Below are 24,878 nucleotides of genomic sequence, written 5' to 3'. Positions count from 1 at the left end.
TATGTTCTCAGATTACAGTGCAGTTTGACAGAAAAAGGATAATAAATAACAGAAAGATAGCCAAAAGAAAGAGTGCATGTGAAAAGGCCCATTCTAGCATTAATTACCTACAGTAGGAAAAAACTAGGAACTAAAATACCTAGGTAAATTATGCTTTTCGACCCAAGGGGCTATCATGTGACCATTAAAAGTATTTCTAAATGGACTCTAAGGCATAACATTAAGTGAAAAGTTTAAATCTACATGTTACCTGTGATTACAACCATGTGGAAAAGCATGTGGGTGTTTAGATAGATTAAAATGGTATAGGCAGAGAAAACAATTGTTATGCTGGTGGATTATGTGCCATCCTGCTTTTAAAAGGACTTCCTGTGGGTGGTTGGACTGCTGAATGCATTATGGTGAGATGGAGGTTAGGGCTAATGAAACAGGAGAACTAGGTGCCCTGAAAGGGGATGTGTGCTTTTCCTCATCCAGTTCCCTGAAATGTTCTTTAGCTTTGCTACCTCATGAACTATAGGTGGACTGAATCTGATACACATTTAATTGGATAAAGGGCTGCTTCCCAAATTAATGAATGAGAATATATGTGACTCATACGAACAAACTGACATTTTTCTGTTCAAACAGCACCCACTATATGCTTTGAAGAAGAGAAAATTTTCCTTTTTTAGACATCAAATGAGGCTATCTTAAAATTAAAGGGTGCATGTTTATGTGACATATGTTCTAGTGGAAATCAAACCTTTACTGCGATATTCTTTATCACTTAAGACAATATTGTAGCACAGGATAACTGTATTTTATTTACTGTGGGCTCTGAAAAGGTGTGGTATAATCCTGGATCACAGAAGAAATCAAAAATTTTCACTGTATCAGGAATGCGATCTATCAATTCAAAATGAATTTGATAAATACTACTCACAACAGTCTTTATGCTTGAAAAATACCCAAAGTGCAGCATTAAAGCAGAGGCCGAGTTCTGCTTCAGGTGCTTTCAATGCTCAGTAATGATTAGCTATGCCATGCCATGCCTGCATAGCAACAATCCATTACTACTTTTATCATAATTCAGGATAGCTCATTCTCAAGCTGTTCTGTAAAAACAACACGCACCTACAAAAAGACACTCGAGGCTAACTACAGAGCAGCATTCTTGCCTGTGAATTTTAGTATTTATGCTCAGCGTGGCTTATTCAGGTATTTTTTTTTTAAATGCAAAAAGTCAAAATTGAATAAAATCTCAGGAACTAATGTACTCATCATTTCTTGAACAATGGTGTATGCTGGTGATTCAAAGACATCTAATAGAAATAATTTATTCAGATTCGAATCCTGTCAGTAAAACATATCTACACCTATGGTAACACAAAAGGCATTTTACAAAAAATGCCATGTGCTTGGTGAAAAGAGCAGACTGAGGGCCTGCTTCTATTTGATTCTCCTTTATTTTTAGACAGACATGCAACTTTGGTGTCCTGTCAGTTAGCTCTGTATTGACATCATGGAAAATACTGATGATACAACTGTTGATACCAGGCAAATACTTCTTTCTCTTCTTCTTCTTCTTCTTCTTTTAAGTCACTACTTGAGGTGAATTCTTTATATTTCACAATGTTGAAAGATGGGCTGGAGAACACAGTCGTCTCTTGTACCCTTTTAGGTGGCGCGGCTGTTTGCGGTTGCTAGAATTATAAATAAAAGTGGCAAGTGTTCTATGTTTGGCTTTTACCACTTTTTGTTTTTTATATCTGGCTCTATATACTTGGCTTCACCTCCCAAAATTTCACAAAAGCTTTTTTTACCATTACAAAGTAATACATCAACATATGTTTGTGTAAATATCTCTACAATGTGAAAATACACTCTACATAATATAGGTTTTTTTTTGGAGACAGGATCTTACTATATAGCCCAGGCTGATCTCAAACTCATGGCAATCCTCCTGCCTCAGTCTCCTGAGTGCTGGGATTACATGCATGCACCACTATGCTCATTCATAATACAGTTTTTATTAAGTTTATATAAAGCCGTATCTGGGGTCCCAGCTACTTGGAATGCTGAGGCAGGAGAATCACTAGAGACCAGGAGTTGAGGCCACTCTGGGCAACATAGCAAGTAAGACCTAGTCTTTCAAAAACAACTTAGAGATGAGTTTATTCTGAGAAAAGCACCATGAGAGATGTGCTGGTTTATGGTGTCATCATATAGAGATGATAGTTTTTTTCCAATTCATGCTGATGTGGCATCAAAATAGTTATTGTTTACCATAATAGCTACTAATATTGTTTAAGAATTTTAAAAATATTGTTACCAAGATGAAAGGAGCTTTATACCATCCAAGGTATAATGTGCCAAAGGTGTTTCAGCCTGGAACTTGCAGATTAGGAAAATCTTATTTATGCAAGTAGAATGTCTTACAGGCCATTTGAATATTGCTCAAAACAATGAATTCAGTACAAATCAAACTTACACTTACTTCTGAAGCATCTTTTTTCTTAGGTGTCATATAAGCTTCTCTCATTTTTTCAACTTTCATTTGTGCTTGCTTAGATCGACGCCCCAAATGTCTCACTTTACTTTGTTGTTGGTAGGGCCGATATAAAGGATGGAGACTCGCCAAGGATGGACTCCTACAAGACGTTTTGTGTTACAGACAGAAAAAGCACACAAAATAAAATGTAAATGTAAGGCAAGTTCCAAATTGTACTAAAACTTTAGCAAGTGTAACCTCACTTTATGGGCCAGCTTTTAGGTTCAAGGTCACTGCTGCTTGAATTTCCAAGCATTGCTCTGTCTGGTACTTAGGGAAGTGTGGAGCTCCTAACGTTGATGACAATGATAGAATCTGCTATCGATGTAAAATAAAATTTTCTGGAAAATACTATTAGTAGAGACTGAGTTTTTAAAATACCATATGCTGATACCAAAAGAGCATCACATGTCATAAAGGTTAAAAAGAAAATGTGTGTGTGTGTGTGACACTTAGGATGGGACCCAGGACCTTATGCATGCTAGGCAAGCAGTGTTCTATCACTGAGCTACATCCCCAACCCATTTTTAAAATTTTATCTCGGGACAGGGTCTCAGCTCAGGTTGGCCTCAAACTTGCAATCCTCCTCCTTCAACTGCCCAGGTAGCTGGGACTACAGCTGTACCACTGTGCTCAGCCAGAGGCTTTTTTAAAAAATCGGTGTTGGGATCAGACACAGTTGATTCCACCCTTGGCCCTTCCACTGCAAGGCACGTCAGCTCAATGTCCATCTGCAAGCATTTGCATTGATGGCATTAACACGTGTCTTTGAAAACAAGAGCCCATTAGGCAGAGCAGGCTGGAAGTGCCTGAAAATGAATACCTCCTTTCCTAAGCAGCTCTTACCCAATGACTGATGGGTGTCGGTCTAGCAATGTGCTGGCTCTTGGCTGCTGTGGGATAACTCGGCTCTGACATCCACAGGGGAAAAAAAACTCTAGTTACAGTGGCAACTTGCTTGTGAACACAGTTTGGCTGTTTTCTCTTCTGTTTCACTTTCCACTCCTGCTACCCGTGGTTCCTGTGATCCTCCCAGATACACTACTCAAACTCAAATCCTTGTCTGAGGATTTGCCTCTGTCTGGGAGATCCCAAACTAAGACCGCATTCCAGGAGCCTTTTTTAAATGTGTGTTTTCTCCCTCAATTGATTTAGAATTTGGCTCTTGAGTGATTCATTCTTAGATAATCCTTAGCAAGAATCCAAATAGCAGAGAGCCTAGGATTATATATGGTGGCAAAGAAAATGACATCATTTATTTGACCTTGGTGGTAGCAGGGTTAAGTTCTCTATTCAGTGCTCATATGGATGAGTTAGAGAAAATCTATTTCGTGATGACAGACTGTGTCCTAAACCAGGCCATCTGTCTGGCAAATGTATAGCCTTGATCATAAAATAAATGGGTGAAATTTTGTTACAGGGTCAGCTTCACTCATCTCACTCTGGAAGAAATCTCAGCATGTTTGCTTAACGTGGGGTCATCAGTGCCTTCTTCATGTACTAAAGGTGTATTTTTCATTCAAATACAAGTATGTGAAAATAGATTACCAATAAGTCTTCTTCAATCTTATCACCTTTTTTTTCTTAAGAAGCCAGCTTAATTTATAAATAAGATAGGCCAGGCGAGTCTTAGTAATGGAAAGAAAAAAGGAATGTAATTGAGGCAGTCACATTCTGTCCATGTTGTTTCAGATCATAATACACCTATTTTTCTACAACACGCATTTCCAAACTGCAAATTGGTCCACATGCTATTGGTAAAGAAGGGAATAATGTCACTGTAATTTATGTGCAATTTATCCTAGGCAAGGTGACCAGAATAGCGAGGATGGAATTATAACCTTCAGCACACTGTGCTGCATGGACAGTGGGAGCTCCTTCAGCCACACTCTTGAAAACAAACACCAGCACCTCTACTCGGGCTCTCCCCAGAGGCTGGTGCACCCCTAACCTGCCCTTTCTGCACTCTCCACTGTCCTGGCCTTGGATGGCTCTCAGTTCTCGGCTTGTTGCATACTCCTGACCTAAGGCTCCCCCACCATCTGCACACTGTCCAGTGTCCACGACCTTATAGAGTGGCCAACATCTCCTCTCTCCATCACCATGCAGTTTTCCTGCTTGCTGTGGCAACCTCCAGGTGGCCTGAGCTGCCCATCTGGTGGGATGAGTTATCTCCCCAGGTACCAATTGTCCTTTTTTTTTTTTTTTTTGGTACCAGGGATGGAACTCTTGACCTCATGCTTGCCAGGCAGGCGCTTATGCCGCTGAGCTAAATCCCCAGCCCCCAATTGTCCTTTTTGTGAGTGCTTTGTTTATGAAGTTGTATATATTTTGGGCTGTCTGCCCCCAACTTGATTTTTCCCATATACCTATTATTATCTTTAGTGAGCTCTCTGGCAGAATGTGAACATTTTCAGGAAGGTCTATAGCAGTGGAACCTGAGGAAGGATCTGTTTTACCTAACTTCAGAAACAATCTGTAGCTGGTGCTGATGCATCTCTTCCGTTTGCGGTCTCTGTAACAGATACTTCATTTCTTTTTGTAAACGGCCTGACATTACTCCAGACTCTGCATAATTAACTATGTCATATATCATCATTGTCCTGGGAATGCTTTTGAGGTTTAATCTTCGCCAAAGGTTATTCTTGCCACCAGACGATGCAGGGATCTCATCCAGAAGGCTGGAATACTATATGGAAAAATGATTTGGAATGATTGGTTGTGGATGATCTCTAATTTTTTTTTTGTCTTTTTTGAGATGGGGTCTTGCTATGCAGTTCAGGCTGGCCTTGAGCTCACTTTGTAGCCCAGGCTGGTCTCGAACTCACAAGGATCCTCCCACCTCAGCCTCCCGAGTGCGTGGATTACAGGCGTGAGCCACCTCACCTGGCAATCTCTAATGGTTTTAGACACATTTCACACAATTCCCCTCAAATGTCACTTCCTGTAAAAGGCACTCTTTGAGTAAACGGCTCATCTCTGAACTCTTATGGACATCTCTCTTTTATGACTACTGACAATGAAAGGTGTCTGAGCCACCTGTAAGCATCTTAGCTCCCTTACTGGAAGCCAGGAGCCATGTCACACAGCTTCTGTACATGGTACCACACTCACTAAATGTTTAATGCATAAATGTTTTCATGGGCATATAACTCAGGTAAATTAAACCCAGGAAGGGCCTAAAATTCATAGTAGCTCTGTGGTCATTTGTGACATGTGTGGGTCGAGAGGACATTTGCACAAAATCTTTTTAGAAATAATTAGATCACCCTTTGGTGCATAGTGAAGAATTCCACGATTTGCACTATTTTCATTTGGAGTTATAGAAATCCCACTTTACAGTTTTTCCAATTTTTTTATTTTGATGTGTTTTTTTCTTTTTTGGTCCTGGCTATCGAACTAACGACTATGTGCTTGCAAGACATGCACTTATGACACTGAGCTAAATCCCCAGCCCCTCCAATTTGCTTTTGTTCTTTTGAGATATAGTCTTACTATGTAGTACAGGCTGGCCTTGAACTCGCAGTGATCCTCCCGCCTCAGCCTACCATGTGTTGGGATTCCAGGCATGTGCCACTACACCCAGCCTATTTTTTCCAATTTTAACTTGTATTAAATTAGGGTTATTTATTTATTTTTGTCTTTTTGAGACAGGATTTTGCTACGTAGCCCAAGCTGGCCTCAAACTCGCAGCAATCTTCCTGCCTCAGCCTCCTGAGTGCTGGGATTATAGGTGTAAACCATGTCCAGCCAAATTAGAGTTTTAGAAACGAAAATATATAATCAATTTAACATTGTAAATGTGTGTTTAATAAGAGATAGAGATAGGGTGTAGGAGGAGCTAGTGTACTAGGAAATGGAGGCCTCCATGCTAGAAACAGGGAGGCCTTTATGGTATAATATACATACACACTTACCATATGCACATACTCTCGCATACTCACACAGAGGCAGCCTTCCCTTTGCATCATTTTGGCATGTACACACTTCAGTTGCCACTATTCCCTTAAGTAATACCAGCCCCCCAACAACAGAGTGCCACTTGAAGCTTCTGAAGTACAACTGGGGCAACTGCATAAAGAGCACACTTGGCCACTAGTTCATCAGCTCTTATACCACCACGTAGATGACAAATGTTCATAGTAACAAATCATTTCATTCCTTTTAGGCTTTCAGCAGTTGGTTACTTTTAATTTGGTCTTCAGCTTACATGTGGATGGCAAGGTTTGTGATTATGTGGCCTCTTTGTTTTGCTTTGTCTTTTTGAGACAGGGTTTCATAAGCAGTTCAGGCTGGCCTTGAACTCACTTTGTAGACCAGGCTGGCCTGGAATTTACAGTGATCCTCCTGCCTCAGCCTCCTGAGTTCTGGGATTATAACCATATGCCACTATGTCCCACTGTGTTGCCTCTTTATGGTAAATCTAGGTGACATTTTCCAGAGCTGGATAACCAAAAGAGCATTGGCCAGAAAACTCAAAGTGGGCATCACAAGTAGGTACAATCCTAGAAGAAACAAGTGACCAAGAGGAAGTCACTGCTGCCATCACTAAGAAGACTTACAGATGCTCAGCTAGAGGAACTTGGTGAAGGCAATCAGTAAACCCAAGCAAGGGGAGTGGCCATGACTAAAAGGATGAGGCTGTTCCACAGGAAGTAATGCTGGCCCGAGAAAGCTTCACATTAAAGGGACGCTGACATACTTCACACCAGTTAAAGTGCACAGAGTAAAATGCTGGCAGCTGATCCAAGCTCAGGAGTGTGACAACTCATCAAGGCACAGAAAAGATGCCTGCTCCCTACTGCAGTTTACACAAGAAGAATAAGAAGGCAAGTATTGTCCAAGTTATTCCTAATAAACCGGGGTTTTTAAGGACTTAATCCAGGGTCTCCCATATGCTGTGCAAGCCCCCTATCACCAAGCTACATCTCCAGTCCATTTTTTTCACAGCTCTGTAATTCACCCATGCAAAATACACAGTTCAGTGGCTTTTAGTACTCACAGTTGCTAAGTGTTCACAAAGAAAGAAAACTTTCATTTCCAATAGAGCTATTTTAAATCACAGCATAATGAAAGTGTAGGTTTTTCCTTTCATTTTCCTATTTTGTTTATTTATGACAGACAGAGGTTTTCATTTTTTTAAAAAAAATTTTTAAAGGTCACAGGACAATCACAAATTTTCCTACTGATTATTAAGTTTTCTTTGTATGATTTCAGCTTGCATGATGATGTTTATGGCTCTACACTACTGTTCACAGTGAAACTGCCTGTATATTTTATTTCCCGAGAGAGGGGTAGTAAAATGAGTAACTACCGCAGGCCTGTCAAGGGCTTGCTCTGTCAATTATTCACTGTGCGACCTTGAACAAGGTTGTTTTGAACCTTGTTAAACCACATTTTTCTCATCTGTAAAAAGGGTCACGTAATTTACAAACTCAAAGTTTAAAGGCGATAACATGCCTGTAAAAGCTAAAAACAATGCTGTCATGAGCTCAGTAATGTCCACAGTCCTCTTATCTCTCTCTTCCAATCTCCACTCCAGAGAGTCCTCTTTGTGACGCCAACCCTTGACATATTAACCATCTGCAAGGATGTCACCTATATCCTTAGCAAAGATAGTTGACATCCCAAGCTCTACATGCTTCCTGGTCCAATTCCCTATTCTCATCGCTTATACTCTGAAAGAAAGAAAATACTCCAGAGTCTCTAAAGTGCCACATTAACTTTAGGTTTCATATTGAAGTGAATGAGTGAAGAGTTAAGGCCATACACATCATTATGAGGCAGAATTTAGAGATCACTTTTTTTCTAACTTGCAAAAATGAAGCTGTCTTATGTGTGTGTACCAACTCCCCATGATGAATGTAATCCTTGTATACTATAAATATATACCAATAAAATTTAAAAAAATTATTAAATGGTAAACCCAAGACTTACCAATAAAACCTTGAAAAATGAGGGTAATAGCAGTATCTCTCTCTTTGGACTGTTCCGAGAATAAAAGAATAATAACTCTTGTCATTAGTATTCAGATGTCTAGCTTACGTGCCCTAATTCTGCACTGTTAGCTACTGAATCATACAAACCAAAAATTTAGGAGTCATGCTTTATCTTCCCTCCTGGACACCCAGGCCTATTGGGTGGAAATGCCATCTCAGTGTTTCCAGAATCACAGCTCTAAACCAAGGCTACCTTATTTCTTCTAAAATACTCAGGAGCCTCTGAGGTACAAAGTGTGGTTGAAATTTACAATGAATGTTTAAATTGAAAATTTTTATTACAAAAAAAAGATACATTGTCATTAATCTCCCTCAAAATACGCCCCTTTTCTTTGAACACACTTATCCCATTGTTTTTACCACTTTCTCAAGCAGTTCTGGAAGTCCTCTTTCATTAGAGTCTTTATGTGGTGTGATCAAAACACCGTATAGTGAATGCTGCTGCAAGTGCCATTTAACTGAAAGGCGGGCTCATAAAAACATTCTAATGTGTGCTTATCACCTTATTCACAGGACCTGTACTGTGCACCTTCTGACTCTTCCCCAAAGTCAGAATGACCATGAAAGGTAAGTGTTTTTAATCCATTCAGGATGTCAAGGCAGCTCCAATCCAACAATGCAACTAGAGATACTCACGAAAGAGGACTTCAGAACTGCTTCCAAAAGTGGCAAGAATGATAGGTATGTTCAAACCAAAGGGGAGAATTTTGAGGGAGATTAATGGCAATGAGTCTTTTACTGTAATAGTTTTTAGTTTTTTAAAAATGTATTCACTGTATTTTTAGTCACACCTAGTAAGAAATCTCTTCACTCCTTAGACTTCAAACAATGCACAAGCTTCTCGTTCACACTGAACAGAGAAGAAAAATCCTTTTCTGTGGTGTAAAGCCTTGCATGACCTGGTAGCAGCCCCCAGGCAGTTAGTGCACTTCCTCCTTCAGCCCCCAGATGTCTTTCAGGGCCAGCATCTCCTCCTGCCGCAGAGTCTTTGCCTGCTAGAGCCGCCTGCTCACCCCCAGACTGACACTTGTCATTGACTGGCTGCCCTACTCCTATCTCGCTCACAAGCCATACTATTGAGGCATGGAATAGTATTGTGCTTTGAGAAGAGGTCCTAGCACACGGGCCATGATTGTTTTAATTCAGTCGTGGGAACAGGTGCCATTTCCCTTTCCAATGCTTGGTTAGGGGAATATGTGACCCACTTCTGACCAATGAGACCTAAGTAGAAGTCCGTCAGAGGCTTCTGGGGAAGATTCGCCTTCTTGAGATGAAGAGAGAAAGATGCTAAGAGCCTCACTCTTCCCATCTCTTGAATGGAGCTGAGGATTTTTTAATTATCTTGTTACTATATGAAGGAAGCCAAGAGGACTGGAGAGAAGCTAACCCAGAACCCGAATGTTCTTGGGTTGCTGAATTGGCCCAGGAGCTGGCTATCCGTGAACTTCTTTTAACAGGACAATAAGTAGTCATTATTGGTTAAGCCTCTTGTGGTTGAGAATACTGTTACTTGTAGCAGAAAGCATCCAATCAAGATGAGAACCCTTCCTTACTAGGTCAAATCCTCATCATGAACTATGTTAGCACTCTGTAGTGATTTTTAAAAACTGAGATAAGACTCACATAATATAGGGCAGGGAATTTAGCTCAGTGGCATAAGTGCCTGCCTGGCAAGTGCAAGATCATGAATTTGATTCTGAGTACCCTCCCCCAAAAGACCTCACATAGTATAACAGTTGTAAATTACACTACTTTAAAGTATGCAGTTCAGTAGTTTTCAATATATTTATAACATTATGCAACTATTGTCACTAATTCTAAAACATTTCCATTACCCCATAAAGAAATCTCATATTTTTTTTCCTTTTCCTTTCCTTTTCTTTTTTTTTTTGTGGGGGGCAGGGCAGGTCTCATTATGTAGTTCAGGCTGGCTTCAAACTCACAGTGATCTTCCTGCCTCAGCTTCCTGAGGGCTGGGGTTATAGATGTACACTACCACACCTGGCAAGAAGCCGCACATTCCATAGCTATCACCAGCTACCCTGCTACCCAAACACAAAAGGCCACATGTGACATGACTCCTTTACATGAACTATCTAGTCTAAGCAAACTCACAGAGACAGGAAGCTGACTGCTGGTCAGCAGAGATTGAAATGCCGGAGGAATGAGGAATGGCTGCTTACTGGTAGTGACAGGCGCTCACTCCTGTCAGCTGTGTACTCTAAAATGGCCAAAGCAGTAAATGTTAGGTTGTTTGTAGTTACCACAATAAACACATGTATTGTTCTTTCTTCTTGAAGGACAGGGTCAGGAAGGCCTTTTTTGTTGTTTGGCTTTCAATAGCTAAATCTAAATTCCTTACTTGCATGTAATCTTGTGTGGTGACAATATCTACGTGGTCAGTTACTTTGAACTTCTGAAAAAGACGTTCATCTTCCATAATTTGCTCGTAAAATTTCTGTCTTCCCATCATTTTGCAAGCATCAATTACTGCCTATAAAGAAAACAGAAAATAGATTTTAAAACATAATAGTACTATAATATTTTTAGTGATCAGTACATGCTTCACATTTTTCTTCCTGACAAATACACCAAATACTGTTCCTTTCCCCTAGCAGTTTGTTATTCAATAGAAAGGCTATATTTATAAGAAGGAGACTCTATGGGGATTTTTTAACCACTTATAATTTTCCTTCCACACTATAGCTATATAGCTTTTTTTTATTTTTTTTTTTTTTTGGCTTTTTCGTTTTTTTACCGGTACCAGGGATCGAACCCACAACTGCCTGCTTTTGAGGCAGGCATTTATGCCGCTGAGCTAAATCCCCAGCCCCGCTATATAGTTTTTAAAGGCAGCTTGAGCAGTACAGTCCATAATCCTCAGAGGACCCGTTTTTAAAAATCTGTTTCTTGTCCCTGAAAAACATTCTTTTGCTTTAAAAGATAGAATGAGCCTATAACGTCATCTGTGCCGTCAATGCAGAGAAATTTTTTGGGTGATTAAACAGGCTGCCCTAGGAACTGCAATGAAAGGTGTTACCGGGCCGACGCTCTTTTATGTGCTAGTTAATACATTGTCCCTAGATGGAAATATGTACGTTTCAGGTTGCTTTAGCCTCTCTCCCCTTCAGACTTCATTCAGTGGCCAAAGAAGCAAATAAAGGATTTTTCCTTCTCAAATGTCAACAGTTTATACTCAAGGAAAACATCTGAGAGATGAGAGAGAGAAGAATTGCAGAAAACATAGAGGCTCCCATGCTGTCTGGCTGGACAGACACCAGACCTTTCCACACGTACCTACCCCTGTGCTAAGAGCTTTACACAGCTTGGCAAGAGCGCCCGAAGTATTCCCTGCCCCCCAAATATGTGCTGACTCTCCTAACACATATTTATATTACGGACCTGTGTTTCTGGCCACAAAGTGTCTGTTTACATTGAGGGAGGCTGGTGGAGAAGAAAATCCAAATATCTTTTGATTCTAGATCGTTTTTTCTTTCCCTTCATATCTCATAGTGTGATGTTTGTGAAAGTATGGGAATACTGGGAAAATGCTGATAGGAGGCCCCAAAAAGAAGAGATTGCAAAAGGATCAAAATCCAGGATCTGTGTTCCTTTTACTTAACACATCACAACAGGTAGCCTTCACATATTTTCTACTCCAATTTTGTTATCCAGAAAATTTTTTTTAAAGTCCAAAGCCTCAAACACAGAAATGGAAAACAAAAAACAACAACAAAAAAGAAAATATTTAAAGTGGTTGTAGTTTTATTCTTCAACTACAACCATTATTCCATTTCATTAATTTCTTTACACATTGTACATCTAAAGAAAAGACAGTATCAGCACATCTCTCCGGTTTGCTTCCTTGCAATTAATTTCTTGTGGGTTTTCATTACAGTGACATGACAGTAAAAACACATCACTGTGTATGGAAACCAAGTGATTTCTGCTGCAGGGATTTCTTTAGTTTTACTTTAGTTGAGAGTACTCAGAGGAGGTATTTATTGTCAGCTCCTTCCTCCACTGGCCCACTCAGCTACCAGCAGCAGCCTCTCCAAGTTCCAGTTTCTTTATTTGCACAGTGCCTCAGCTGGGTGGCTCAACTGTCTCTGGCCCACTTTAGCCCCTTGGCCAAAGAAAATCAGGCCTGGAAGCATAGGAAAAACTCTCAGCCCATCTGTGAGAGGGGCCGGCCTTCTAATGGCCAAGATGTCCTCTGTCAGACATCTAATAGGTACGGCCACATTCAGGAAACTCTTTCCCCATAGGAAGCAAGGGGAAGGAAGGCCCCAGACTCAGAAGAAAAGAGTGGGCAAAAACTAGGCCACGATTCCGGGATGCCAGCCATTCAGAGTTAGATTTAAGAGCCAGGTTCTGTTCTTACTGAGTGTGATTCAAAGGGTCATGGGGGGGGCATCTCTAAATCTGACATTTCCCATAATGCTCAGCATCACTGTGTCCCAAGAGTCCCCATGGCTTATTGGCTACTTGCTGGCCAAGATCCATACTTAGGTTTGTAAAGTTACTCTAAGATCTGAAGTCACTTTCCCATCCCTGCTAGAAATTCTTGCTCAAGAAAGGAATGATAACGGGACAGTTCCTTGGTTTGGAATAGTGAAATTCTATTTAGGCTCAGATGCACTAACAGCTCCATAACTGCTGGGATTGTTTATAACCTTGAAATATTCACAGCACAGAGGAAATGCAAGATGTTCAGGTCTCAGTTGTGGCCCTGACAAGTCTTTCCAAGTTCTAGCTTCTGCACAGGCAAAATGTGAATAGGATGTTCCTTGCAAGTGACTGAGGACCATGTGAAGAATGTGCATACAGCAAGGTTCTGGACTCTCAGGAGTGGTTAAGATCCCGGCTTCGGGCTCAGTTCCCTCACTTTCCACGTGTGAGACTTGAGCTAGTTACTTGGTCTTTTAAAAATAAGGATAGTAACAATACACATAACAGTGTTTATGGGAATATTATACAGAAAGTGTTTAAGATTACAACTGATAGAAAGTGATCCAGTAGCCAGGCATGGTGGTACATGCCTGCAATCCCAGCACTGGGGAGGCTGAGGCAGGAGGATTGCCAGCATGCACTATGAAGTGAGACACTGTCTCAAAAAAGAAGTGATCCTTTAAGAAGAGTAGCTATTGTTAATAATAATGTTTTTCTTATCATTATAAACAATCGTCAAAAAGACAAGAGTTTTCAATTTAGTATATGTGCTGCTGAAAGGGGCACAGGGATTTTGGGTTGAAGGTAACATTCTGGATGTTAAGTGTTAGGAATGGTCAACTTGATCCTGTTTGCGGTTCACAGGTGTGATGATGGGGGGGTTCCCCCCACTGTGTGAGATATGTCTCCTTCAAACTCTGCTACTGTGTAGGCACATTACCATCTGATCTGGGGAAAAAGCCTAGTCCCCAGAGGCGTTCCAGGCCATGGAATGGGAGGTGCTTGTAGGCTTGTGCTTTCAAGCTGGTATGGTCCCTAGGATTATAGGGCACTGAGAGTCTGTGATTCGAACAGCCTCTGAACAGCCTCTGGGGGATGCCAGTGCTGTGGGGCTGCAGATCATCCTTAAAGCATCAAGGTTGGTCTGCACTTGCTTGCTGGCAGAGCAGCGGCAATGCTAACCCTTTGTAAATAAGCACTGCTCAGAAAACAGGTCATCAGAGTGGGCAACTGAAATGTTGTCTCTTTTCCTACACGGCTAGCTGACTGTTCTGGCATCATCCAAACCACTTTGGCGCCTTTGAGAAAATCAATTGATCATCTGTATGTGGGTCTGTCTCTGAAGTTTCCATTCTCTCCTATTGATCTGTATGTCTACCTTTATGCACCATTACATCATCAGGATTACTGTGGCTTTGTAGGCTCTGAAATTAGGTAGTATAAATCCTTTTTCTTCTTTTTCTCCAAAGTTCTTTAGACTATCCTATACCCTGTCATTTATTTTGGTTTTCATTTTTCAAGAATACATGAGAAGCCACCTGGAATCCCAGCACTTGGGAAGTTGAGGCAGGAGGATCATCATGAGTTAATGGCCAGCCTGGACTATATAAGGAGACCCTGACTCAAAAACAAAACAAAACAAAACAAACAAACAAAACATGAAAATGACAGCTAGAAAATGACAAGGACGGAAATGAAAGTAGAATGGAAATAAGGGAAAAGATGGAACAAAAACAAAAAAGTAGTGAAATTCCTCTTCCTTTATGAGTGAACTTAGTCAAACATCTAAGTAGACTAAAACTAACTCATTTATTTCATTTTAAGAAATACATAAAGTAGGGCCAGGGATATAGCTAAGTGGTACACCGCCTGCTTGTCAAGTGTGAGGTTGTGAGTTCGACCCCAGTACAAAAAAAAAGAAAAAAAAGAAAGGAAGAAATAAGTAAACTTAAGAAAAGCTGGATCTGTTTGCTAAACACATTATATCAAAGAGCAAAGTGGAGTAAGCTTAGAGTGAGAAAAATGCCATTTCTGCAAGTTTTCTATCAATCACAAATCTAAGTGTTATTAGAGTTTGTTTAAAGTGGGACAAAATGACAAAGGAAGTCCAAACTTTTTCCGTCTAGCTGGATATGTTATCATTCAAAACTCATTATAAGGTTTGGTGAAAAGCTCCACCTGAATAGTATGATCACATTTCTACAATTGGAACCAACAAAATTATAAATATCTATATATTTTTATGGGAAAAATGAAGGCTATATAACAAGCTCTTACCAGTGCTGACTCCCTGGAAAGTGATAGTTCTAGCACAGAAAAGAAAGATATAAAACATTTTCCATTTTCTTCCAACATAGTTTAAACAAAAATAAATTTTTACAAACAAAAAAAGAAAGCCTAGACTCAAGACAAAGAAAACCAAAAAATGAATGAACTTATCACACAGCACCCTAATGAGTTTAACGCACACACAGTGATTTCCGGTTCCTGCCTCTAAGCTTCTTACTTTCTCAAGCCTAGGCATGGCAGGAGCTGACAGGGGCTGACCCAGGAGGATTTTAGCTCCTGGAAAAACCCCATTATACAACCTCTGGAAAAAAAACGACTGATGATCAGGACAGCTATCAGCTTATTCTGCAGATGAAGGTTACACACATTTATTCCTCACATGTAAGACAAACATATAAATGTACAAATACTAATGCCTTTGAAACATCATTTTCCATGGTCAAAACATTTAGTTTATTTGCTACACTAGCAAAATGGAGTGAATTTTGCTCTGCTATTGCTGAGAAGAGGAAAGCAGTCCTGCTCCTTTCCTAATACTCTTCGGAGACTCAGTGCTGTGGGGTCTTCTTCCCAGGACATGTGCTACAACTCATGATTGAGGGTGCTTTCTGTGTAAAATAGTTCCAAAATGTGTGTGTGTGTGTGTGCATGTGCATGTGCATGTGTGTGTGCGTACGTGTGATGCTGGGGATGGAAGCAAGGGCTTCCCCACTGATCCACACACAGCCCATGACAAAACCTTCGCTGTGCGGTTTATGGGAAGGTCTCTAGCTCAGTTACTATCAGTAGGAGGGTCAAAAGGGTAAAGCCTCTGCTGCAGATACTTGCTATTAAAAACATGCTCCATGGTTTCTTTTACGTGAGAAACACGACTATAAATAAATGAAAGAGCAAAATAAAAGACAGAAAATAGGAAAGAAGGAGATGGATCCTTTGCAGAAGGGAAGGGAATGGGGAGATGGAGGGAAGGGCGGAGAAAGGGACCAAAAGAAGAATTGAGATGTGTTGCATACTCGGACCAACTCCCCACAAGGAATATAAACATTATGCATTGCACACATGCGTTAAGAAAAATAAAAATTAAAAAAGCACGCTCCACGACCAGCAGTGGCAGCAGCATTTTAACAAGATCCCCGGATGATTCCTACTCTGTACACATAATTATGGTTACTATTCATGAGATGGAAAGCTATAATGAGAACTCATGTAAAGAAAGGAGAAATATTTTAAAAATTCATTTTCAATAGCATAATCCAGCACATTTTTTCTAACTATGCTATCAGAATCAAAGAAATAATAAAATTCCATTAGAATGAATAAAATGCATCACACGTTCTACCCTAACCAATATGCTGCTTTAGTTCATTATTAACAGGGCAGAATTTTAATAACAGAGAAAATGGATGGATATTTCCTGGAGCCTTATATAAGTAATTCATTCCAAATGTTTTTAGCTAATAAATGGAGACACTTTGAAACATGATACTTTAAAAAAGCTACCTGCCCAGTGGGCTGTTTAATGGTGACATAACTTAGTCTGCACACTCTGGATGTGACTCAGATAGCACTTAGATATTAAGAAGCTATATTAACATAAAATGTACACCATAAAACATCACCTTGCTTGATGGTTTGAATAAATTTTTCCCGCTGAAATACTTGTAACCATGGCCCTCAGTATGAAGAAAAATTTTAAACACGATGAAAGGTGGAAATGTTTCACCACTAAATCTGAAATAAAGACCAAAAATTAGTCATTTAGCATTAGCTCAGTGGCTACGTTCCTTTCCCTCTGTATTTAAGATAGCTTATGCAGTTTCTGGATTGTAGCACAGGGCTATGGCGAGAGCGCACAGAGAGCTGGCGATACAGTGCCCCACAGAGGAAGAGCCTGCATCCATGGGCATGTGCACTTTTCTCATACCCACGTCAGACTGCTTGCACACGGCCGTGGAGAGCTGCTCTCACAGCCACACTGAGCCCACATCAGGCCTCAGTTTCTGTGTGTAACAAATGCAAAGAAGGACAACACACTGACTTGGTAATGTTAGCTGAAGAACTGTGAAGATTTAGAAGAGGAATTTCTAAGATCTCTCCTTGTGAAGAAAGTACTCCGTGAAAGAAAGCAGCACAGGCATATTACCTGAATCTGACTTTACACTTCATGCTAGGATCTTTAGTGAGTTTAGCTTCTGAGGGGCTCACATTCTTCAGTATTTCATGAGTCACGCAATACTCCTGAAACAGAGGATGGTACTGTGAACCAAAAGTGCTACACTGCCCAGCCCTGCCTGTAACAGAGGACGTGGGATAATGTCATTAGTACACTTGGCCTGGAATTCTGAACAGGTGGTTTCCTATCTTAGTTCCTCCATTATCCATGTGGCCTTGAGTCAGTCACTTAGTCTTTTGGGTCTCCAGATTTAAGTATCTATCCCTTCTGAAGATGGCCAGAAGCCAGGCATGGTGGCACCCTGCTGTAATCCCAGCACTTGGGAGGCTGAGGCAGGAGGATTATCACAAGTTTGGCCTGCCTACATGGTGAGTTCAAGACCAGCCTGGAACATAGAGAGACCTTTGTCTCTAAACAAACAAGCAAAAGCAAAGGCAAAAACAAAACAAAACAAAAACAAGAAAGATCACAAGGAACTGTTCTTTCTCTCTGATGATACATCTTATAATCTATTGTAATTGCCTATAAACCTATCAGTGTCTCCTACCAGACTAAGCCTCATGAAAGAGGGGCATCTTTCCTACTGCTATATTCTTAGCATCTGGTACAGATGCTTAACAAGTATTTGATGCTAAATAAATGACTGTAACGTGAGGATGATGACAGTAAGTCACTAGCTGATAAGCACCTTGTATGCACTTAACTATGTCAGGTGCCCTATTATGATCCTCGTTGAATCCTCACAACAGCATTTATTATTACAATACTATCACCCTCATCTTACAAATGAGAAGGCTGAGGCTCAGGGAATTTTTACAACTTACCCTACAGCATACAGAGATGCTGAGAATCCAAACTTAGGTCTGACTCTAAAACTCCCAATATTTCCCTTCAATGACCCTGCTCAACCTTTATGACTATGATAATCACATGAAATAAGTATAATAAAAGGCTTTTAGCAATACAAACATTATTAATGTAAGTATTGACTGAAGCTTAAGGTGATAGATGAAAAAAGAATTCACTTCCCTTTTTCTGTTACTGAGTCTAAAGCTAGGAGGAAAACAGTAATATGATCATTAAAACTAAGGTCTGCATGTGAGACAATGGACAATGGACCGCGAACGTCACGAGTTTACTTGGGTGGCTTTTCTCTGAGGTGCTCTGCTTTCTATGCAGAAATACGTCTGTGGTCACATGGCAAAGTCATACACAGCTCAGATCTATGATTTTTGAGGGGCTGCCAGAAGTCCCTACATGTGACTATTACTAATAGCAGACTACTGGAATTATGGGCCATTTTATTAGGAGAACATTTGGTACTATACCAGGGGAGCCTTAATATTCTGATGGGATCACAAAAGTCATTTTGGGGAGGAGGGAGGATGTACATCGGTTTTTATTTTTATTTAACTAGAATTATACTTTTTATACTGTTCTGACTGGCCTTTTTCACCATAAAGTATCTTGGTTATCTTTCTATTGCAGAGTCAGGCTGATGCTGCTAGATTTAACATTACGAAAACAGCAACAGCCAGGCATGGCAGCACACCTATAATCCCAGCACTCGGGAGGCTGAGGCAGCAGGACTGCTCAAAGTTTGAGGCCAGCCTGGGCTATGTAGTGAGTTTGAAGCCAGCTTGAACTATGTAGTGAGACATAAACCAAACCAAAACAAAACACGGAGCAACACTTCTTTAATCTGCATCTTATCAATGGATACCACATGGTTCACTTTCCTTGCGGTTATAATCAATGCTGTAGTAAAATTATACCCATTTATAGAATGCTCTTAGAAGTGAAACTATGGGCACTTTTAATTCAGTCATGCTGGGTGAGTGCTGAGGATTGAATGCATGCTAATCCCAGGCTCTGCCACTGAGCTACACCCAGCCTCTACTACTGCTGCCACATCAGTCTCACATTTTCAAATAAGAACTCAAGTTCAAGCTGGGCTGGTGCTGTACACCTGTAATCCCAGCATTTGGGAGGTCTGCCTGAGCTACACAGTGTGTCCAAGGACAGCCTAAACTACATAGCAAGACCTAAACAAACAAATGAACACACTATATTAATTTCAGGAAAAGAAATGACAACAAAAAGAAAAGTTGTCTATACCAAAAATAAGTTCAAGCAGGGCATGGGGGTACATGCCTGGAATCCCAGCACTTAGGAGGCCGAGGCAGAAAGATTGCTGCGAGTTCAAGGCCAACCTGAGCTACATAGTGAGACTCTGTCTCAAAAAAAAATTCCTCAAATATTCATTTATGGCTAACAAAAGAAGCAATTCCAGAATCCTGTGTAGTATTATTAGAACCAAATAGAAGACAGAAAGAGGGTTATCTATTCTGTTTAATTAACAGATCTTTTTACTTAGTAAACAATTGAACCTGCCAGAGAAAATAGAAAAATACATACCGCTGCACAAATTGTGTGTTTTAGGAGTTGAAATATCACTTTGTCCAAATGCATGAACCATGCTCTCTGTATTTTTCGAGCTGAAATGTCTCTGTTAATTATGAGAGGAAAAAAAAAGAGGTTCATATTTCTGAAGTTTTCATTTTCTTAAGATCTTAGAGAACTCTCAACTTCTGTTTCCTTTTCCTATACCTTCCCATGCCCCACAAGCAGACAGACTTAATGAGGAAAATTTGGATGTAGTAATTAGAACTGGTCATCTGCAGAATTAATCAGAATAAGGATATGAAAAGCTTAAGAACACTTCCCTTGAGATTTAAAAAATCCTGGCTAAAACTTTCTCATCAGGAAGTGCACAGAAAGTGAATTTATCACTAAGAGGCATATAAAAAGCCAGACATCGGGGTGCACACCTATAATCCCAACACTGGGAGGTTGAGGCAGGATCACAAGTTTGAGTTTACTGTGGGCAACTTAATGAGACCTCATCTCAAAATAAAAAAGATAAAAGGGCTGAGGATAGAGCTCAGTGGGAAAGCCCTGGGTTCAATCCTCAGTACTGAAAAACAAGAGATGTCTAAGAAATAGGGCTGGGGGGTATAGCTCAGTGTTAGCAGACTTGCCTCGCATGTGTGAGACCCCAAGTTCAATCGCCAGCAGCCCTCTCCAAAAACAGACAGAAAGAAAGAGAAGAAGGCATGTAGGAAATAAAAAATATGAGGCTGGTGGCTTGCTTTCTAAAAAAATATGAGGCTAGTGGCTTGTTTTTAGAAAATTATTGTGTTCTTTTTTTCCCCCTGAGATAGGCTCTTGCTATGTAGTACAGGCTGCCCTTGAACTCACAGTGATCCTCCTGCCTCAGCCTCCCAAGTGCTGGGATTACAATCATGCACCACCATGCCTCATGTTTTCAGTTAGTTCTTAAAGCACTGCTTAGCTCACTCCAGTTTGGTGCAAATGGGATGCCCAAGTGCTGAAGTTGTTAGACTACAATCTCTTCAAGGGCTCATGCCTATGAGCTAGAAAAAAAAGGCCCTTTTCGGATCTTAGCTTGGAGTAGGCTCATCCCAGTCCGATTAGACAATTATTCTACTTTTTGCTTTTGTTTTGGTGATATAGGTGATTGAAGCAGGGGCCTCCATACTGAACTGTATTCGATTTTTTTTTTTACAATTTTTTTTAACTTCAAGACAGGGTCTTATTAACTCAATTTATGATCCTCCTGTCTCAGCCTCTCAGAGTGCTTGGGATGACAGGCATGCACCACATTTGGTGATGTTCCCCCACGGGCAGATTACCCAGGTAGGAAAGGGTGTTGCAACCTCCCGCCCCACCACCATCCCTGGAGCTTCCCGCAGAGGAACACTGGCAGCACTGCTGGCCGGATGCAGGCTGCCCGATGAAGAAGCCTGAGGGGTAGAAACAGCCTTCCAGTCCCAGAAGCTCCAGGATGAATTCGTTCACTTTCTGCAAATCACTCACCTCCTTCTGGCTGCTTCTCCCTCATGCATAAAAATGAATAATAAAACTGTTTCACCAGGTTGTATCAGGTAAGTTATTCAATTTGAAAGTTACTTTATTTATATTTGATTTTTTGTGGGTTTTTTTTTGAGACAGGGTCTCCCTATGTAGTTCAGGCTGGCTTTGAACTCAAGGTGATCCTGCTGCCTCAACCTATCAAATGCTGGGATTACAGGCACACCACTGTGACTGGTGAAAGTAATTTTAAAGCACAGAAATTTTTTTTTATTTTAAAGAGGATAAAGCCAAGGAAAATAAAACAATAAAACCAATCAAAACAAACCAGTATAAGTGATACAGGGCTTCAAGACCTTACAAAACAAACAATAGTTACCATAATGTCTTTTGTTGTCTTCAAAATAGCTACAGATACCTTCAGACATAGTAAAAATCAAATAGAACAGAATGGAATACAAGTAATAAAAACAAAATAATGAATGCAATAAAGGACTTCAAAACAAGCCAATAGTAAATCCAAAATGGCTACTGTAATATGTCTTGCTATCTTTTAAATAGCTACTTATGCCATCAGATTTAACATAATCAAATAAAATAAAAGAGAATAAAACCCAACCCAACAAAATAATGAAAATGATATGGTTTCCAGGTGGTATCACTTCCTGGTGAGGTCTGGTTCTCTCCCCCTCAGTCTGCAAATGGTGCTGACTCACAGAGAGAGGCTTGGGTCTGGTTGTCCTTAATCTGGCAGCGGCCCGCATATCAGAAAACTTTTAATTTGTGCAAGAAGTGTTTGAGTTTATCAAGGTAAATGTAGAAACTGTCCAGTCATAAAAATGACACAAGGGAAAAAACAGGTACTTACTCTTGCGCTGGTATCTCCTCTGCCTTTGAAACCTGTGGCAAATGTGCTGTGTGGCTTTTTTTTGAGTGTTGCTTATCTGATTTTGGAACATTGAGACCTTTTGCCTTTGAGGAGTGATTCATTTTCCTTATAATGAGGTAATCTAAAAGTATATAAATTAAGCCGTTAAGGTCACAATTCATATTATTATACCATTTCGTTTTTTTTTTGTTTTTGAGACACAGTTTGCTATGTTGTTCAGGCTGACCTGAATTCACTATGAAGTCCAGCCTAGCCTCGAACTCAAGTGCAGGGATCTTTTTGCCTCAGCCTCCCAAGTGCTGGAATTACAGGCGTGCACTACCATACTCAGCTATGGAATGAGTTTTTACAGACTTGTCTGAAAATTTTTCATCCTAAATTTAGCAAATAGCTATGAGGCTTTGGGCAAGGCCTTCACATTCTCTGTGGCTCAGTCCTATCATTGGTAAAGTAAGAGAGTATGTACTAATTACCTGATTCCACCTCTAGTTTTTTATTTTTTGAAACATTACTTCGATTTGGATGGCACTACCAAATTTTTAGTTGCATCCTCAAAGCAGTCTTTTTTTCCACCCATGTGGTCCAAACAAATTTATAGTAATATGTGCTTTTATGCATTAAACAAAATAAGAGTTGGGTGTGTTGGCACACACCTGTAATCCCAGCATTTGGAAGGCAGAGACAGGAGTACCCCTTCAGTTTGAGGCTAGTTTGGACTACATAGTGAGCTCAAGGCAAGTCTGAACAATATAGTGAGACTCTGTCTTAAAACAAAACACAAAAAACCTGAAACGAAATAAGAAATCTAATAGTGCCTGTGTTTTTAAAGTGGTAATGAGCATAGTGAGATATTTTGAGCCATCTGTCATGACTAACATGGTATGACATTGTCTCTGCTTTCTACTGATGACAAAGTCGGAGGTCCTACTAACACTACTGTGGTTGGTTGCCTACAGTGTAACTGAAATAAACATTAAATTCAGCTAGTGGTTAGCAAAAACAAAGTTGTCGTTATTTTCCCTGTCCAAGTTCACATGCCCCCTGAATTAAGAATTCCTGTTCTAGGGGCTGGGGATTTAGCTCAGCGGCATAAGTGCCTGCCTTGCAAGCAGGCAGTCGTGGGTTTGATCCCCGGTACCGATAAAAAGGAAAAAGACAAAAAAAAATTCTGTTCTAAATCGGGTATGGTGGTGCATGCCTGTAATCTCAACACTCTAGGAGGCCGAGGTAGAAGGATCAAAAGTTTGAGCCCAGTCTGGGAAACTTAGTAACTTAGTGAGACTCTATCTCAAAGTAAAAAATAAAAAGGCTGGGGATGGGGAGCTCAATGTGAAGGGTCTGGGTTCATTCCCAGTACTGAATTCCCCTTCTAATTTATCACTGTGCTTCACACTACACATGTAAGATGCTACATGACAGATTGAGGTCTTCAGCATAGACAATATTTCTCCCTAGGGATAGGGGTGGAGATGGCTCGGAATAAACAATCCTTCTGAGAGAGAGAGAGAAAAAAAAGCAGCCCTAACATCTGGGATCGGGCCTGCCACTCACAGCTGTACCTTGTTCCCTCTGCTTCCTAACCTTTACCTCTAGTCCAAAGCCTAAATCCTACAATCAATCTCTCACTGAAATACCCATTGCTCCCAAATATTTTCATCACAGCAATCTGAAACCAAACTTCTAAGAAAGTAAATTTCTTTATGTAAAAAAAAAAATCAAAGAAAAGAAGCCTGACTTCTTGCAACTACAGGGGTGTTCCTAGCACTTTGTGGCTGATGGACAGCTGCATACATCCCAGAATCCACCTGACACTCATTGAAAAGGGGCTTCCACTTTCATGGGGTTAGGGTGGAAACACAGGAGGAAACGGGAAATATACACTCATTATGAGGTAGTCTAACAACCGTGAGCCAGGTGTGGTAACGCATACCTGTAATCTAGGCACCCAGAAGGCTGAGGCAGGAGGATCTCTGGGAGTTCAGCCTGGGCTACAAAATGAGTTGAAGGCCAGCCTAGACTACATAGCAAGACCCTGTCTCAAACCTCCCCCCACCAGAACAAAACCCCACACAACTGTTGAGGCTACACACAAACTTTAAAGGCACACCACCGGGGTTTGGCTCCCGGATTTTCACTTTCTGTGTGGTCCTGTACAAATGTTTGACGTCTCAGTGCCTTTGCTTCTTCATCTACAGATTGTAAACGATACTGGTGGCCACGCTTGTGGAGGACGAACATATGTAGCAAGTTTAGATCAGTGCTGCGCCCACAGTGATATAATAAGGCTTGCTATTCTTGTTAATAATCACTGCCACTATTACTTCTCCTATTAAGGGACAAATACTTGGGATTGCTAGGGAGGAACTGAAACTCAAATATCTTTTTTAAAAAGCCATTTAAATTAGTTTAAATTAAAAATCTGAGAAACGTTCAGTCCAAGGTAAAGATCAAAACCCTTTGATGACATAAAGCCAGGCCCCTACCGCCGATTTCCAGCCGCGAGGCCTGAGGAAGACACAGAGAGTCGCCGAGCGCCCCCACTCGGCCTCCTCTGCTCACAGAACTCCCCGCCCACGACGCAGGGCGCCCAATCGCGGCGGTGGACGCAGATTCCCAGCGCCACGCAGCGGCCGTCGCCACTTTGCTTGC

General features: G+C 40.7%; 1 protein-coding gene and 1 non-coding gene across 2 annotated transcripts; one reads left to right on the top strand and one right to left on the bottom strand.

Annotated features, from left to right (window-relative positions):
* Positions 1 to 786: 786 nt before the first annotated feature.
* CUNHXorf58 (chromosome unknown CXorf58 homolog) lies at positions 787 to 24,878 on the bottom strand. The gene is made up of 9 exons (XM_023563631.2): positions 24,713 to 24,878; positions 22,209 to 22,350; positions 19,865 to 19,955; positions 17,417 to 17,511; positions 16,893 to 17,004; positions 10,895 to 11,026; positions 4,993 to 5,222; positions 2,480 to 2,633; positions 787 to 1,685 (listed from the first exon to the last, which is right to left on the bottom strand). The coding sequence occupies exons 2-9, from the start codon at positions 22,328 to 22,330 to the stop codon at positions 1,503 to 1,505; spliced, it is 1,119 nt and encodes a 372-aa protein (XP_023419399.1). The 5' UTR covers positions 22,331 to 22,350; positions 24,713 to 24,878; the 3' UTR covers positions 787 to 1,502.
* Positions 13,829 to 13,933, top strand: LOC111755813 (small nucleolar RNA U13). Its single transcript, XR_002790367.1, has one exon. It is a non-coding gene; the product is annotated as a small nucleolar RNA U13 (small nucleolar RNA).

This window comes from Cavia porcellus, unplaced genomic scaffold (assembly GCF_034190915.1).
Source record: "Cavia porcellus strain 051 isolate PalLab524CR breed Dunkin Hartley unplaced genomic scaffold, mCavPor4.1 scaffold_33, whole genome shotgun sequence".
Lineage (NCBI taxonomy): Eukaryota > Metazoa > Chordata > Mammalia > Rodentia > Caviidae > Cavia > Cavia porcellus.
The sequence above is the reverse complement of the archived record's forward strand: the minus strand, read 5'-3'. Positions and strand labels throughout refer to the sequence as shown.

Excerpts from the sequence above, each read along its gene's own strand:
- CUNHXorf58 (XM_023563631.2), bottom strand. The coding sequence starts at position 22,330 with ATGAATCACTCCTCAAAGGCAAAAGGTCTCAATGTTCCAAAATCAGAT. Across the intron at positions 5,223-10,894 it reads CCACACAAGATTACATGCAA|TATTCCAGCCTTCTGGATGA; the intron begins GTAAGGAATTTA and ends TTTTCCATATAG. Across the intron at positions 2,634-4,992 it reads CAGATTGTTTCTGAAGTTAG|GAGTCCATCCTTGGCGAGTC; the intron begins GTAAAACAGATC and ends AACGTCTTGTAG.